The 19,376-nt window shown below is 35.5% G+C and overlaps 1 protein-coding gene across 2 annotated transcripts in view; it reads right to left on the bottom strand.

Annotated features, from left to right (window-relative positions):
- Nucleotides 1-19,376, bottom strand: part of fam168b (family with sequence similarity 168 member B) — a 62,974-nt gene that overhangs the window by 6,023 nt on the left and 37,575 nt on the right. Inside the window, exons 2-6 of one of the 2 annotated variants that reach the window (XM_059949098.1) lie at nt 18,994-19,081; nt 18,384-18,467; nt 17,106-17,248; nt 6,200-6,377; nt 4,654-4,785 (exon numbers count right to left, since the gene is read on the bottom strand). In XM_059949098.1, the coding sequence (XP_059805081.1) occupies nt 4,673-4,785; nt 6,200-6,377; nt 17,106-17,248; nt 18,384-18,467; nt 18,994-19,063 (588 nt within the window). In that variant the 5' untranslated portion in view covers nt 19,064-19,081 and the 3' untranslated portion in view covers nt 4,654-4,672. The remainder of the gene's footprint in view (nt 1-4,653; nt 4,786-6,199; nt 6,378-17,105; nt 17,249-18,383; nt 18,468-18,993; nt 19,082-19,376) is intronic. The other variant, XM_059949100.1, reaches the window with a different exon arrangement.

The raw sequence follows: 19,376 nt of genomic DNA, 5'->3' as shown, positions 1-19,376 counted from the left end.
CCCCAATAAGACGCACCAAATCATCACAGGTGCATCCAATTGCCTTTGAAAGTCACAAAATTAGTTGAATTGTGATGTTTTTGGACATCTGTGTGCAGTCAAGGTGTTTCAACTGACTGTAGTAAAAATACACCTGTACCTAGATGGTCCAACTGCTAGTGAGTCAGTATCCTCGCAAAAACTACACCAAGATGACAAAAGAACACTTCAAGCAACTCCACAAAAAGGTTACTGAAAACCAGAAGTCAGTAGACGGATACGAGAAAATTTCCAAGTCACTGAAGTCACTGAATTGTAAATCTGCCCAGAGCAGGCCACCCTCAAAAACTGAGTGACCATACAAGAAGGGGACCAGTGAGGAAGCCCACCAAGAGACCTTTGACAACTCTGAAGGAGTTACAAGCTTCAGTAGCTGAGATGGGAGAGACTGCACATATAATAACTGTTGCCCAAGTGCTCCACCAGTCACAGCTTTATGGGAGAGTGGCAAAGAGAAAACCACTGTTGAAAAAAAAAACACATGAAATCTTAACTAGAGTTTGTCAGAAAACATGTGAGAGACTCTGAATTCAGCGAGAAGGTTCTATGGTCTGATGAAACCAAAACTGAGCTTTTTGGCCATCAGACTAAATGCTATGTTTGGCATAAGCCAAACACCACACATCATCAAAAACACACCACCCCTACCGTGAAGCATGGTGGCGGCTGCATCATGCTGTGGGGATTCTTCACTGCAGCAGACCCTGGAAGGTTTCTGAAGGTAGAGGGTAAAATAAATACAGGAAAACCTCGATGCAGTCTACAAGAGAACTGCAACTTGGGAGAAAACGTATTTTCCAGCAAGATAATGACCACAAACATAAAGCCAAAGCTACACTGACTTGGCCACTCCAGGACATTAACTTTGTTGTTAAGTCATTCCTGAGACCACACCTCAACCCAATTGAGAATTTGTGGCTGGACTTGTAAAGGGCTGTTCACTCACAATTCCCACGCAATCTGACAAAAGCTTGAGTAGTTTTGTAAAGAAGAATGGGAAAAAGTTGCAGTAACCAGATGTGCAAAACTGTTAGAGACATATCCACACAGACTCAAGGCTGTAATTGCTGCCAAAGGTGCATCTAATAATACTGACTTGAAGGGAGTGAATACTTATCCAATCAATTATTTTGTGTTTTATATTTGTAATTAATTTAGATCACTTTGTAGAGATTTGCTTTCACTTTGATAGGTCTTTTTCTGTTGATCAGTGTCACAAAAGCCAAATTAAATCCACTGCAATTCAATGCTGCAAAACAATAAAACATGAAAACCTCCAAGGGCGGTGAATACTTTTTTAAAAAATATAGGCACTGTATGTACAAATTAAACCTTCACTCTTTAATGGTAGCATACAGTGGTACTTTTGCCATGACTTACAAACAGAAAATCCAGATTCTAAATTATAAAATCTGTAATTCTCACTGATGAACATTTCCAAGAATTAGCTCAAAAAAAATAGGAATTTAACAATTTAATAAGCTGCTCTATAGACATCACAATAAATGAAAATGTCAGCCAGTGGAGTTACACAGACAATACATTGATTATACAGGTTGAGTACCCCTTATCCATAATTTCACAATCCTTTTTCATTGAGTGCTGACATGATGTCACAAATGGAAAATCCCAAAAGGTGCTAGGAAGGTTCCGAGGCAACGTGCAGGTCTCTGCACACCACCGTCAGTCTGAGAAGTGACCTTGCCTATGTAATATGTTAATGAAAAATAGAAAATGAAGAGCTCGATCATAATTTGAAAGAGTGGATTCATCAGCATTGGAGTGAACATATACCAGTTAACGGCATGCAGATCATGAAACAAGCAAAGATTTATATCACGATGAACTGAAAACTGGAGGTAATTGTTTTATGCACAAAATTATTAACAATATTGTATAAAACAACATGTTTCCCCACCCCAATCACAGTAGCTGTGGAATGGGTGGTCGTTTAAAATCATTGAAGCTAATTGTAGAGTTGGAACCCAATAACAGGTGCAGTCATTCAACTCTGACAGTCTATGGAAAACCCAGCTCCATCATGTCAGAATATGCTCTGACTGCAGGCTGCTCACTCTGTGAGCTTCACACCAGCTGTACATGTACTGCAAATAGATTGTGTTTAGACTTGTGTTCCATCCTCAAGGTATCTCATTATATAGATGCAAATATTACAAAAACTGAAATCCAAAACACTTCTGGTCCCAAGCATTTCTGATATGGGATGCTCAACCTGCGCCTGTAAATGTTTACAGGAATATTTTTAACCAATTAAACTTCTGTAGCCTTAAAATGTATTACCCTTAGTTACTAAATTCAGAGTTTAAATCAGCCAAATGCTCAATAAGCAAATTTGTCCAGAATCACAGCTTAAAATGTCCACATGATGAAGTAACTATTTTGCAGACAGTAAAATATAATTCCATTAGTCTGCTAATGTATGCTTTGAATTTTTCTTATGCACCTCTGAAAACACTATTAATGAGGGGAATACTCAAGGCATTCGGAAAATGCTAAGTGTCTCATATGCTGCATTTTACTGAACAATTATCTTCAAATCTAACTTCATTTCATGCAGTTCCTCCAATACCTCAAAATCCTGGTGATGATGTGAAGAGATCTTATGTGAACTGATTATCAAAAAAAAAGGTATTTTGTAATAAAAAAATTTTATGTGGCAGCATTTCATATAAACCACCAATGCTATGCTAACATATATGGGCCAAATACTGGAATCGTCTTCCCAATATAAATGCACATGAAAGATTTTATAATAGGAAATACCTATTCAAAATTTACATTTTCTCACCAAGAGTTGTGCTCTGCAAATTTCTGTGCCTCTCAGACTTTCCAATCGTCTGGGACAAAAATTTCAAAGCATCATCCATCATGTGGAATATCTCTACCACTTACTTTAGTGAAATGCTTGCTTACCACTTAACAAGCTATCAAAAAAAAAGAGAAGCACAGAATTTTCCGTAAGTGATTTTCAGTCTAAACTATTAGATGGTCAAGTGGAGTGATCCAAAACTCCAGAGGCAAACCTGTGGTGGAATTTAGCTCCAGAGCTCATTAGAATATATTGCATTGAAAACACACAGGCAAATCAGATGTGGCATCATTGAGAAAAATTTCCACTCAATGATGGTGTGTGTGTGTGTGTGTGTGTGTGTGTGTGTGTGTGTTCGTTCTCTCTCTCTCTCTCTCTAAAAGGGGGATTGCACTAGGTTGCTTTGTGAAGTTAGCACAAATCTATTTATTTTGCTTTCTAAAGTTATGCAAATAACTGGGATAATATAGCAAGCACATGTGGCTACAGATGCCCATGCTAACTGAAGGCTTGTAAATTGCAATTGCTTCCAGATGGTAGGCAAATTTATTTGAAAACATTTCCTGCACTTTTCAGGGATATGTAGAAAAACTCAATGTAACCCCTGAAGGGAGTAATTATTTAATAACTCAATTCTAAGACATAGCTGCTTTTATCCAGAACAGCTGTTTTCTGTCAGTTATTTGACTCTTTTAAACAAATTGATGTGCTATGTTAGCAATTGACAAGCTAAGGAACTCAAAATCAGTACATGCAAACAAATGCATGTACTAACAAAAATTTATTCCATTTATTAGAAAACATTGTGGTCTGCAAGTAGATCTGATTGATCTCATTATTTTTTCTATTAGTTAAATAAACTACTAAAAAGATGGACAATTATATTTTAATGAAAAGTTTGTAAATTGAAAGCCTCTGTATAATCAACATTTCCATTCCCAATCATTAAATGGTGTGCAGGGTTATCGCAAATGTTAACATAACAAATTTGACACTGCAATTCAAATTTATGAAGCCAAGAAAATTTTACCACCATAGTGAGGGCAGAGGAAAGCAAAGGCTTTGCTATGGTGATTCTAGTCGTGACCAGTCTCTCATGCCCAGAGAATCTGTGCTATATCAATGGTGTAAGCCATGAATGTATCTTTCCTAAGTTTTGAACTTTCAGCAAACGTGAGACAGAGAAAAAGGCCCCATTTTTAAAAAATATATGAACAACAGAGTGGTAGATGTCTGGAACGCACTGCAGGGGTAGTGGTAGAGGCTGATATAATAGAAGCATTTAAAAGACTCTTAGTCACATAGATACAAGTTAAATGGACCGTTATAGGCTGTGATTAGGTTTATGCAAGTCAGCACAGCACAACCTTATGGGTCAAACAGCCTAAACTGTGCTATACTGTTCTATATTCTAAGATTTCTTTTCCCTAAACCAATCAACATACCTTTCCTTTTTGTTCCCTGGGCTCCACCCCTTTTTGAGGACACAGTTAAGTCATTCTCATTTTATCAGTGATAAAGTCACACTAAAAATCTCACTACACGTTTTAAATCAATTCAATGCATAAATATAGCAGCAATTCTGTAATTCAGCACATTCAGAAAGTGTGCATTGCTGAATCCAGTACAAATCTGGCAGAAAGAATCCCCTCAATACTGAATTTCAGCCAATTGCATACAGAGCTCCTATATATTAACTTGCAAGACAAAAGCATTTCTTCATCATCTCTTTTGGCTGAAATGCTAAGAGGGAACTATTTTACAAAGAAAGCATAAAGACTTGCTTTTCCAGTGACAGCTTGATCACCACTGCGAGGGTACATAGTTGTAAGTCGGTGTTGCTGGAGTCCTATAAGCAGGCATGGAAACAGGATGAGGAGCTACTGGCGTTGGGGAATGGGTCGTCAACAAGGTGCCTGCAAGGCAGAATTGAACAAAGTTAAATATTGGTCACATTCAGCTTAAACCAAAAGACAGAATACAATATCAGTTATATCTTCAAAGAAAAAAACCTGGTGATAAATGCATTTATGGAAAGCTAAATGGTTACAAAACCAGACAGAATACATGATCATTTCTGTAACTTCCTCCCCACAAAAATATTCAAGCATAATGGGCACTGTCAACATATTACTGATTTGAACATAGAAAAAAAAACTAGCTTAAACAGAACAAAAACTGAAGGAAATGAGCTCATTTGAATACAAATCAACAAAACTTAAACTTTATTTTTCTGACAGAGCAATCCTTTTTGCTACCTTGCAGTTTAAATTAACTCAAGCAGTTCACTTAGTATTTGACATTAGAACTACAAGGAGACAAGAATATGAAGAGATCTGAAATCAAGAAGACTATAACACGGCAATGTCAGCCCAACACCCAAAGCAATCTAAAAATCACTAGAATGTGCGCAATAGGTGACATATGGGTAACAGCATCTTTAATGTACAAGATGAGAAACTAGCAGAGTGCTTTATCAGTCAAGTCTGAATGTAATAAAGGCATGGGTAAAACTTTCAGCAACAGGTGGAGGTAAATCATGAGCCAGATAGAAGCAGGTACATGGTGGAAACCCAGGTACTTTTTTGTTCAGCCTCAAATTATTAACAAGATGAGAATGGAATTAGGAACAAAGGAAGAGGGGGCTTTGGCCTATAAAATCACTTTAAAGGGAATTACTAGTTATTCAAAACTGGGTGTCAGAAAACAGTGTCGAGGAACCACAGTGAAGACTTAAAAAGATAGGACAGCATCATCAGAATACAAAGGTTGTACTGCATGCTGCTGCTAAGAAGCAAAGATCAATGAAATATACTTTGAAGAATCCCGATGTACGTATGAGACGGAATAATTGAAATGAGCAATTATGACTATATAGAATATTAGACAAGGGAATTTCCAACATATTGGAAGAAAATGAGTGGACTTGGAGGTAAATGGTCACTAGATCTTAACTATTGAGAAACAGCAAGGTTGTTACTGGAACTTGGAGGGGCAGGAATTTGAATGAATGGACAATTGGACATGAGGTTGGAAGGCACCAACTCAATAAATTTGCAACCACTTCATATAATCTTTATAGTTTTCCAAACACTGGTAATGTCATATTAACTGAAATTAAATTTCCCAGCTACGAACTAAACAATTGTTGTTTCTTCACTTTCTTTTAAAATGTAATGTTCTTGAACAACTTGAAGTATTAAATTGCCTGACTCCCCACTTAACATTTTAACACTTCACTTTCCACTTACTTCATTAGTAGCACACTGTGCATTAGATTTGGTTGACAATCATACTTGTAACATTGGTCTTGAAAAAACGGAAACCCACCTGCTGACATTGCCATAGTGGTCCCAGCTACCATTCCCATGGCAACACCATTTGCTCTGGGTGATGGAATTGGTTGTGGGTACATGGCAGCAGGCATTCCATTCGGCTGGACAACTGTGGTATGATGAATTACATGAGGTGGGGCTGCATATAGTGGCTGTGTATAGTAAGTGCCTTGCTATTTAACAAAAAAAAGTGAAAGAAACTGTTGAGGGATAATTGAAAGAGTAAATTAGGACATTCATAGAACACACAATATGAATCTTCAAATTCTAGACAAATGAAATACTCTCAAATATCATACAATTTCACAAAAACAGTTGACATATTACATTGGGGACAGTGTAGCATAGATATGTTGTAGCATAAACATACAGAATCTGTAATATAAACTGCTCAAAGCCATTTCAATTAGAAAAACTGTTCCTAGTAAATTATATTACAAAGTGAAGATGCTTTAAATACTCAATGAACCAGGCAGCATCCATGCAAAGAGAAATGAGGTTTCAAGTCAATGACTTGTCTTTGAAACTTAGAAGTGTCACAAGTTAAACAAACCTTGAGATGCAGAGAAAATGGAGAGACATAGAAGATGAAGAAACAAAAAAAAGATGGAAAAGAATTTAACAAAAGCAATGGTCAATCACTGGTGGTGCTCAAAGCATTGTAAATTGGATAGAAAAATCAGTATCTGAAACCACCAGAAGAAAAATACTGATTGGTGGAAATATGAGATACAAAGGCAAGGACTGCTGATCATATGAAATTACCAAACTCCTGTATAGGAGCCCAGAATGTTGGAATGAATCGAGCTCCAAGCAGAGCTGCCTGAGCTTTGTTTGACGAACATAGATCAGAATGGAAGTAGATTGGGGAATTAAACTAGTAGCTTAGGTGAACACTACTAGACTGAGTGGACGGGGTATACAAAATGTTTACTCAATCCGTATTTGATTTCTGCATGTCAAGGAGATCACAATGTTAACCACAAATGCAACATATTAAACTACCTTACTTTAATGTTGCTTGGGGCTCTAAATGATGGTAGGTGAGGTTGTAAGTGGACAGACGTTGCACGCCCAACAGCTATACTGGAAAATACTCTTGCATGAAGAGTGTGTTTTGGTAGGGATGGAAAAGTTAAGAGTGCCAGAGAGAATGCTGATAGGGGAGGAAAGTGGTGGTATCAAAGTTAAGGTGTTGGAAATTTCACACAATAGTTTTCTAATTGAAGAGCACGGTGGTGTGGAAGGCAAAGATAAATGGAACCCAGTCCTTGGGTGAGTCAAAGTGAGAACAAAATCTATGTAAATAGAACAGATATGATTAATAGCCTCACAAACACTATAGTTCAGAGGGGAGATGTCAGAGGAGAGGATGCAAGCAGGAAGATGATTTGGATTGGACTCATTGTATTTTATTTAATCTGATGAATCTTATCCCTGCTTGTTCTATTCCATTGCAAACACTTCACATTTTATTGAAACCCTATTGATTGAGACCCGATCTGAAGCTAGCTCAGCTACATTAGACCATAAGACTTAGGAGCAGAATTAGGCCATCTGGCCCATCAAGTCTGACCCGCCATTCAATCATGGCTGATCCTTTTCTCTATCTTCTCCTCAACTCCCGTTCCTGGCCTTCTCCCCGTAACCTTTGATACCATTTCCAATCAAGAACCTATCAATCTCTGCCTTAAATACACCCAACAACCTGGCCTCCACAGCTGCACGTGGCAACAAATTCCACAAGTTCACCACCCTTTGGCTAAAGCAATTTCTCCGCATCTGTTTCGAAAGGGCACCCCTCTATCCTGAGGCTGTGCCCTCTTGTCCTAGACTCTCCTACCATGGGAAACATCCTTTCCACATCTACTAAACACAAAGTACACTGCAGATACTGTGGTCAATCAACAAGTACAAACAAGCTGGAGGAACTCAGCAGGTCGGGCAGCATCCATTGAAATGAGCAGTCAACGTTTCAAACTGAGACCATTTGACTGAAGGAGGAGGGGACAGGGGCCCACATCTAGTCCATCTAGGCCTTTCAACGTTCAAAAGCTTTCAATGAGCTTTCATCCTTCTGAATTCCAGCGAGTACAGACCCAGAGCTATCAAATGTTCCTTATATGATAATCCGTTCATTCCTGGAATCATCCTTTGGACCCTCTCCAATGCCAGCACATCTTTTCTAAGATGAGGGGCCCAAAACTGTTCACAATACTCAAGGTGAGACCTCACCAGTGCCTTATAAAGGCTCAGCATCACATCCTTGCTTGTTTTCTAGACCTCTTGAAATGAATGCTAACATGGCATTTGCCTTCCTCACCACCAACTCAACCAGCAACTTAATCTTCAGGGTGTTCCACACAAGAACTCCCAAGTCCCTCTGCATCTCAGATTCCTGGATTTTCTCCGTTTAGAAGATAGCCCACACATTTAATTGTAATACCAAAGTGCATGACCATCCATTTCCTGACATCCTGCCCTCTGACACTTACCACTTTTTTGCCCATTCTCCTAATTTGTTTAAGTCCTTCTGCAGCCTACCTGTTTCCTCAACACTACTTGCCCCTCCACCAATCTTCACATCATCTGTAAACTTGGCCACAAAGCCATCTATTCCATCATCTAAATCATGTATATACAGCATAAAAAGTGGTCCCAACACCAACCCCTGCAGAACACGACTAGTCACTAAAAAGGATGTTTTTATTCCTATTCACTGCCTCCTACCAATCAGCCAATGCTTTAACCATCTTAGTAACTTTCCTGTAATACGATGGGCTCTTAACTTCGTAAGCAGCCTCATATGTGGCATCTTGTCAAAGGCCTTCTCAAAGTCCAAATACACAACATCCACTGCATCCCCTTTATCAATCCTACTTGTATTCTCTTCAAAAAATTCCAACAGGTTTGTCAGGCATGATTTTCCCTGAAGGAAACCATGCTGACTATGCACTATCTTGTCCTGTGTCACCAAGTACTCCGTCACCTCAGCCTTAACAAATCACTCTAACATCTTCTCAACCACTGAGGTCAGGCTAACTGGTCTATAATTTCCTTTCTGCTGCCTTCCTCCTTTCTTAGAGTGGACTAATGTTTGCAATTTTCCAGTCCTCTGCCAGAGTCCAATGATTTTTGGAAGATTATTTCTAATGCCACAACAATCTCTAAATCAACCTCTTTCAGAACCCTAGGTTGCAATTCATCTGGTCCGGGTGACTTACGTACCTTCAGGTCTTTCAACTTTTTGAGCACCTTCTCTCTTCTAATAGCAACTGCACCCACTTCTCTTCCTTCACACACTACATGAGACATACGACTAGTATCTTCCACAGTGAAGAATGACGCAAAAACCTCAATTAGTTCAGCAGCCATCTCGTTGTCCCCCATTATTATTTCTCTTGCCTCATTTTCTAACGGTCCTATATCCACTCTCATTTCTCTTTTATTTTTAACATACTTGAAAAAGCTTTTATATCTTAAGATTGATTCGGTTCTTTAACAACAGAAAAGAATATTTTCTTCTCAGTTCAATTATCAAAATAATTTAGAGTGGCAAGTTCAGCACATATAATTCTAAATCTGATTTCATTAACCACACATTCTACATTTGACCGTTTGATCAGGACTAAAATGTAGCAACAAATATTTTGGAGGTTCAGCATTTCCTCTGCATTTTTTTGTAATCTAATGTTTAATGTCATTCTCAGGATAAATCCAGGTTAAAAGTCATTTGGTTATGGCAAGGTGATACAGTTTGTGCTACTAAATTGATTTGCACCTATTTTGTATTATGGCAAAGTATAAACATAGGCACAGCACATGTACCCACAGTTTCCTCCATCACAGTTCAGCAGTGAATTCAAGGATTAGCACAAAAAAGATCAAATTCAAAGACAACAGACATGATCTCTTCAATCATGATCCTGCACATCACTTAAAATAAATAATGTCTTTTCCCCATCCAAATCTGTTTACCAAATTTGTCCATTCTATACAAAAAACTTCCCATGGGGTAAAACACAAATGTAGATTGCTTGAAAAAAAAAAGGTTTCCTTCTGCTAGGATATAACCTATATATTTTATTCAACACACAAAATGCTGGGACGACACGTGACGATGTTGGATCGAGACGCTGGAACCCAGCTCTCCCATAAAAAATCAATAAGTTAATGTTTAAGTGAAGAAAAGTTAGTCAATACTTTCTAAAAGTTACTTATAAACTACTCCGGATTTTTCAAGTTATGCCTCACAAACAGAAGATGAAGAAAACTACTACCGTGAAAACAACGCAAGTTGGAACAGAATCAAGGCCCACTTCTGCCAAAGAACCGTGGGCTCAGGTACACTATACTACTGGCGATACATAACAGGAAACTGTGGCAACATTGACAATTTTAAAGAAAAAGACCAACGAGAACTGCGCAAACATGAAGGAAGGAGCATATGCAAACGGGAGCAACCAGAACTACAAATCCCAGTTACGAATGAAACCAAAAGTGAAAGTGAATCTGAGGGAGAGTCAGATTCTTTGGAAAAATCATACGAAGATGGAGGTTAAAGTTTTTCTGGAAATATAGAAAAGACTTTGATGCAAATAATGCATAAATTAGAAAAATTAAACTCATTAAAAGTAATCAAAAAAAGAGTGATAAATATGGAGATTATGTTTGATAAAATGACAAAAAGACAGGAAAAAATGGAAAAGAGAATTATAGATTTGGAAACTAAAACGGAAGACATGGTTGAAAGAATGAATAAAATGGAAAATGATACTACTGCCTGGACGTAAGAAAGAAAACAATTCATGGAAAAAATTAATAAGCTTGAAAATTTTAGTAGACGAAACAATATTAAAATTGTTGGACTTAAAGAAGATATAGAAGGAGAAGATCCAATAAATTTTTTTCAAAAATGGATCCCTGAAAAATTGGAAATGGAAGGAGAAACTCTAATTGAGATTGAAAGGGCTCATAGAGCTTTAACATCAATATCTCAAGCTGATCAAAATCCACGATCAATTTTGATAAAATGCTTAAGATACCAAGATAAAGAAAAGATCCTGAAGGTGGCTACCCAACGTGCCAAAAAGAGAAACGGGCCATTGATGATAGCAGGGAAGGCAGTTCTTTTTTATCCTGATATAAGTTATAACCTCTTGAAGAGAAAGAAGGAACTTAACCCAGCGAGAAAAGTTTTATGGGAAAAGGATTATAAATTTATAATGCGTCACCCAGCAACACTGATAATTTTTTTGGAGGAGGGAAAAAGAAGATTTTTTTACCGATTATTGAGAAGCGGAGGAGTTCGCACAAAAACTTTCATCTATTTGCTAATTACACATAGAGATTTCCAAGCGTAATGGATTAAAGATGAAGATAGAGACAGTGAATGGAAGTGATGGACATTTAAGGATGATACAGGGGAGAAAAGCAAAATTTCAGAAATACTAATTGAGAATAGTATTTTTTTTCTTCTTGTATATGTATGTGTGTGTGTGTGTGTATATATATATATATATACACACACACACACACATATACACATACACTTGTTTATGTTGCAGGGGGGCTGAGGAGCTTTGGATCGATTACTACGGGATTCACGTGTGTAATCATGGCGATCGCCATGACCCGTACAGCAGAGGGTGGTAATGTTGTGTTCTTTTTTTTCACAACATTAGTAGGGGGGTATTTTGTTTTTTTCTTTATACTCTATTTTTCTTCTGTCTTTCCGCCTGGATGATCGGTGGGGACACACATAGCAACATGGAGAATCTTAAAAAGATTTCCGAAGATACCATGAAAGTTGAAAGATTAGGTATTATTATAGATTGGAGTAACATAATTAAAAATAATGACTAATTTACTGAATTTTTTAAGTTTTAATGTTAATGGGCTTAATGGACCGGTGAAAAGAAAAAGAATTTTAACATAAATTAGAAAAATGAAAACATTTTTACATTATATAGCTTTTTTTACAAGAAACACATTTAACAGACATAGAACATCAGAAATTAAAATGGGTTGGAAATGTTATTGCAGCTTCATTTAATTCAAAGGCAAGAGGAGTTGCAATTTTGGTTAATAAAAATTTACCAATTAAAATACAAAATGTATTGATTTGGCGGGAAGATATGTAATACATTGTCAAATTTTTTCAGAACTATGGACTCTTATGAATATTTATGCACCAAATGAAAATGATGTAAAATTTATACAAGAGGTCTTTTTGAATTTGGCTAACGCACATGACAAAATATTAATAGGTGGAGATTTTAATTTTTGTCTAGATCCAGTTTTAGATAGATTAACAAAGGTTGTCACAAAATCAAAAGTAGTAAAATTAACTCTATCATTGATGAAAGACTTAAATTTGATTGATATATGGAGAAGAATTAATCCAAAAGAAAGAGATTCATTTTATTCAAATAGACATAAAACATATTCAAGGATAGATTTTTTCCTATTATCAACGAATATTCAAGATAGAGTGAAAAATATGGAATATAAAGCGAGAATATTGTCAGATCATTCTCCTTTGATAATGACAATGATAGATAAAGAGGAATCATTTGATAGATGGAGATTTAATTCAATATTACTAAAACTTCAAGATTTTTGTGATTTTATGAAAAAGCAGATTCAGTTCTTTTTAGATACAAATTCACATTCAGTTGATGATAAATTTCTATTGTGGGAAGCAATGAAGGCATATTTGAGAGGTCAGATAATAAGATACTTCTAAAATTAAGGAATATATGATAGAAATAGATCAATTGGAAAAAGAGATCACAAAATTAGAAAAAGAATCTCAAAGAAATATGACAGAAGAAAAACAAAGACAACCTATTAATAAGAAGTTACAATATAATACACTTCAGACATATCAAACAGAAAAAGCAATTATGAGAACTAAACAGAGATACTATGAACTAGGTGAAAGATCACATAAGGTCCTTGCATGGCAGTTAAAACAGACCAGACTTCTAAAACAATAAATGCAATTCGAACAAGAGTAAATAAAATTACTTATAAACCTTTTGAAATTAATGAAATTTTTAAGAATTTTTATTCTGAGTTGTATAAATCAGAATCACAAAATGATAATGTCAAGATAGAAAGGTTTTTATCACAAATAACTCTTCCAAAATTAAATACAGAAGACCAGAAGGGATTAGATATGCCTTTTACATTGAAAGAGGTCGAAGAAGTCCTAGGATCATTTCAAAGTAATAAATTTCCAGGAGATGGTTTTCCACCTGAATTTTATAAAAAGTTTAAAGATGTATTAATTCCTCCTTTTATGGAGTTAATACATCAAGCGGAAAGAACGCATAAACTTCCAGAATCTTTTTCGACAGCTATTTTAATAGTATTGCCAAAAAAAGATAGAGATCTTTTAAAGCCAGCATCATATAGACCTATTTCTTTATTAAACACTGACTATAAAATATTAGCAAAAATCTTATCTAACAGATTATCTAAATACTTACCAAAATTAGTACATATGGTTCAAACAGGATTTACTAAAAATAGACAATTGGCAGATAATATAACTTGGTTATTTAGTATAATTCATTTGGCGCAAAAGAGGGAGGAAATGAGTGTGGCAGTTGCTTTAGATGCAGAAAAAGCAATTGATAGATTGGAATGGGATTTTTTATTTAAGGTATTGGAAAAGTATGGATTAGGAATATCTTTTATAAAATGGATTAAAACCTTAAATACTAATCCCAAAGCTAAAGTAGTGACAAATGGTCAAATTTCAACACCATTTCAGTTAACAAGGTCAACTAGGCAAGGTTGTCCATGATCACCTGCTTTATTTGTGTTGGCGATAGAATCATTAGCTGAATTAATTAGAATGGACCCAGATATTAAGGGTTTCAGAGTTAATCAGGAAGAATACAAGATTAACTTATTTGCTGATGATGTTCTGTTTTATTTAACAAACCCATTGCACTCGTTGCGTAAATTATCCCATAGATTAGAAAAATATGGGAAAATATCAGGTTATAAAATAAATTGGGATAAAAGTGAAATTTTACCTCTTACTAAAGGAGATTATAATCAATGTCGATTAATAACTCAATTTAGATGGCCGGCAAATGATATACAATATTTAGGTATAAGGGTTGATAATGATATAAAGAACTTATATAAATTAAATTACTTACCATTATTGAAAAAAATTCAAGAAGATCTTGATAAATGGATGGCATTACCAATAACATTAGTAGGTAGAGTAAATACCATAAAAATGAATATATTCCCTAGATTACAATACTTATTTCAATCACTACCAATACAACTACCCCAGAAGTTTTATCAAGAGTTAAATAAATATGTGAGGAAGTTTCTTTGGAAAGGTAAGATGTCAAGAATATTGTTGGAAAAATTGACATGGAAATTTGATCTAGGAGGGTTAAAATTTCCAAATTTTAAGAATTATTATAAAGCAGATCAACTTAGATTTATTGCATCTTTTTTTCAGAGATAGACCGGCATGGATTAGAATAGAACTAGATAAAATAGGAGAAAATACACCAGAAGATTTTATATATAAATGGGAATCTAAATGGATACAGGAAAAGAAAGAATCTCCTATATTAAAGCATTTGATTGACTTATGGAATAAGATAAATGTTGATGATGAGACAAAGAAATCTTTATTAGCAAAGAGATCTTTAATTCAAAATATTCCTTTTACAATGGATAATCAACTTTTATATAACTGGTTTTAAAAAGGGATTAGATATATAGGAGATTGTTCTGAAGGAGGTATATTAATGTCATTTGATCAATTAAAGAATAAATATAAAGTATCAAACAACACTCTTTTTTGTTACTTCCAATTAAGGGCTTATTTAAGAGAAAAATTAGGTCAAACAATGTTATTGCCGAACTCTAATGAAATAGAAACTTTAATTCAAAAAGGAAAGACTAAAAAATTTATTTCTTGTATGTATAGCTTGATTCAAAAACAGGCAATTAAACAAGGAGTCCATAAGTCAAGACAAAAATGGGAAAGTGACTTGAATATTAAAATTGAAGAAACAAATTGGTCAAGACTATGTTTTGATAGTATGACAAATACAATAAATGTCTAGTTAAGATTAGTGCAATATAATTTTTTACATCAATTATATATTATGCCACAAAAAATAATTAAATTAAACCTAAATTTATCCGATCAGTGTTTCCGATGTAAACAAGAAATCGGTACTTTTTTACATTCTACTTGGTCTTGTTCTAAAATTCAACCTTTTTGGACAAATTTAAGAGTTTTATTGGAACAAATTATTGGAACACAACTTCCACATAATCCAATATTATTTTTATTAGGTGACACTGAAGGGATAAAATTGAAACCCAAATTGAATAAATATCAGAAAGAATTTATAAAAATTGCACTGGTAGTAGCCAAAAAGGCTATTGCAGTTACTTGGAAATCGGATGCATACTTAAGTACAGATCATTGGAAGAATGAAATTTACAGCTGTATTCCACTTGAAAAAATTACTTATAATTTAAGAGATAGATATGAAACATTTTTGAAAATTTGGCACCCTTATTTACAAAAGGCAGTATTAAATATATAAGTGCTCCGAACATAAAATAATTGGTTATTTGGGGAAAGAAATAAATATATATACTAAAGTTATTATGAACTCCATGGAGCATGTGGGGATCTTCCGATATCCAGGCAATCTTTTTTTTCTTTTTTTTTCTATAGGGATGTTAGGAGGGAGGGGTTAAGGGGAGGGGGAAGGGTATTTTTTTTTTACATATTTTCTTTTTCTTTCTGTAATTATTTGAAAACTCAATAAAAAAAGTTTTTAAAAAAACCCACACAAAACGCTGGAGGAACTCAACAGGTCAAACAGCATCTATGGGAAACAATAATAGTCAACGATTTGGGCCGAGACCCTTCATCAGGACTAAAACATCAACTGATTACTTTTTCCCAAATGTGCTGCCTTACCCGCTGAGTTCCTCCAACATTTTGTATGTGTTGCTTTGGATTTCCAGCATCTGCAGATTTTTCATGTTTGTGATACTATATATTTTATGCTTATTCTAAGTTGGATCATTAACTCATTGTTGGATTATCTCAACATACTAGCTAATTCTGGAAATTCAGCGTTTGCAAAAGCTGATTTTCTATATCATACTCCAGTGGGAATACTCCACCTACCATTCAGCCATCTCACAGTAAATTAATTTTAAAACACTTTAAATACATTCTATGCCTTCAAGCACATGATCCAGATTAGACTCTGTCTTGAAGCATTTTGAATAAATGCTGGCTGATCACCCAACATTGAAAATGCAATTGGTTGACCTAAGGTTCTACCTAAAATGCACTGACATCACAATAGGTCTGCACTTGCACAGATTTAACAAAGATACTTTACTGAAGCCACATGATTTAGTACCACAAATTTTAATAATGAACAAAAAAAGAAGTCATTTATAAATGTAAAGCCATGATGTAAATCTGGTTATGTGGAAGAAATTAATTTAATACAAAATCCAGATAAAATATTCTGTAATGCTTCAGCTGTGGAAAAATGCTTCAGAAAATAACGCTTGATGCATAACCAGAAACAAAGATTCTAAAACTGTCAGAAGCATCAGGGAAGCATAAACAATTCTATGATGCTTTGATAATACATCTGCAGTCCAAACAGCTGAAAACAAACATCTTATGCCAGGATTTATACAGCTGAAATTCAAGGCTATCTGCAATACAAAATACAAATTGGTTGCAAGTTCTGAAACAAGATCTTTGGCCCATTAAGTAACAGAATAATCACTAGTCACACTTAATCGAAGAGCAGACCATCAAACATTTTAATTTCAATAGGTTTGTGGAACAAACTGCTATCTCAAACCTGTGCATAAGGATTCTGTTGTGGATAGGCACTTCGAACTGGATATACAGCTGCCTGGTATGGGTTGGGAGAGGAGGAGTAGGGTGGTACAGCTCCACTGGTCGGAGAACATGAAACTTTATAAGGTGTGCCCGGTGTATAACCTGAAACAAAGCAGAATCCAAGAATGGTAGAATAACCATTAATCAGGGATGCGCGAGTCATTCCAAAATGATGCAAAGAGCTGGTGAAATAACAGAAAAACTATTTCAGCAAATATATATTTCACTGCAAACTAAGGACGATACATAATCATAATATTAACTATTAAGATGCCAATTCGAGTTTCATAATATTTGAGTGAAAGCTCAGAGTGAGAAACAGCAAACAGTAAGGAAGGTAAATGGAATAACTGGCTTTGTTGCAAAGGAGTTTGAGTATACACCAGAAAAGTCTTGCTTCTATTAAACAGAATTGAGAATACCACAAATGGGGAACAGTCTTCAGCAAATAAGTCTTGCTTCCATTGTATTAGAACTTTGGTGGGCACACATGAATACATTCCAATTGAGATCTCCTATGGAGGAGGGATATACTTTCACTAGAGGTAGTCAATTGAGGATTGACTAAATTTATTCTTAGGAGGAAGGAGTTACTTTATGAGGAAAGGATGATTAGCTTGAGTCTATGCTGATTGATCTTTAGTAGAATAAAGTATAATTATTGATGCACATTGCATTGGCGCGTGGCCAAGTGGATAAGGCGCTCTTCTAGTGATCTGAAGGTGAGCTTTGGCTGCATGTGTGTCCTTCAGCAAGGCACTTAACCACACATTGCTCTGCAATGACACTGGTGCCAAGCTGTATGGGTCCTAATGCCCTTACCTTGGACAACAGCTGGTCTTCCATAAAAAAAAACCTTGCCCAGGCTTGCGCCCTGGAAACTTTCCAATGCACAAATCCATGGTCTATTGAGACTAATGGAGGCCTACTGATACACATTCAATTCTGTGGGGAAGTTCTTTACCATAATTACACTCTTCTATATTTATTAAATTAAATGTTAAAGGAAATCTGTTATCTCTGAGCTTTACTTGGTGTGTAAATACACAGTGCAGTTCTTATCACTCCGCTCATTAAAACCAACAAGAACAAAAAAGGCCTATTATATAATTGAGTTTCAGTCCTAATAAACACATTAGAATAACTGGGTACCTTCTGAATCAGACATCCGCTACATGGGTAAATAGTTATTTTTGCTGGTCACTGATTACATGTAATAATTAGCAAGGTGCATTACCTGTTGGGAAGGCTGGATTTGTACCAGCATACACAGTAGGAGTAAAGGCAGGAGCAGCTGCTGCATAACCAACCGGAAAACCTGCTTTGTTCAAAAAAATAATAAACGGACAAATTAATCCAAAGCAATTTAAAAATATAACAGTAAAAAAAAACAAAATTTATTACTCATAAAACCCATGGCACAAATTGCAACCATACTTCTGAGAATCACTTCCAACAGTTAAAAATTATTTTCAGCTTCTCTCTCCAATCACAATGATCAATTAACATTCTCATTGCTGATGACAAAGTGAAATAATGAAAGTTAAGTGGAAATCAAAGTCAATGACTCACTGAATATTACTATGACTTGTACCATTTCAAAGAAACAAACTTCATTCCATTCTCAAGAAATATACAATTCAAACATATTACTGACTAGTTTTTTTTAAACTTGGGTCTTTGCAAATTTTGAGATCTAATGAAATGAAATTTAGAGCTCCTGCAGTTAAACATCAAATCTTCGTGCTGATTTTATCTGTGATTTTTCACTCCTTCCCTTTGGTGCCACCTTCCACACAACAAATGAGCATTTTTTCTTAACTTAGCAAATTAAATTAATTGTTTACCTGGATATCCAATTCCTTTTGGATTCGCATATGGAACCCCTGAAGCACCTGAACTATAGACTGGGTTCATGGTTTTTATTCTGAGGAGCTGTGGAATAGAAAACATATTAAGTATTTTTCCCACCACTGTCTGTCAGTTTATATGTTCTCCCAATGATTGTGGAGCTATTACTGTCTGGTTTGGTACAGCGTCCTTTCACAATATATGAAAACTACAGTGAACTGTCAGGCTGGCAGAAAAAGACATTGGCTGCAGTCTACCATCATTGTAGGATTTGCATGCGTCCAGGATTTTAAAAAGAGGGCATAAAAAATCATTCACCCTGCACTATCCACTATTCACTATCCACCCTGCAAACAGCCTTTTCCAAAAAGATCCTTCT

This window comes from Hypanus sabinus, chromosome 2, assembly GCF_030144855.1.
Source record: "Hypanus sabinus isolate sHypSab1 chromosome 2, sHypSab1.hap1, whole genome shotgun sequence".
Lineage (NCBI taxonomy): Eukaryota > Metazoa > Chordata > Chondrichthyes > Myliobatiformes > Dasyatidae > Hypanus > Hypanus sabinus.
The sequence above is the reverse complement of the archived record's forward strand: the minus strand, read 5'-3'. Positions and strand labels throughout refer to the sequence as shown.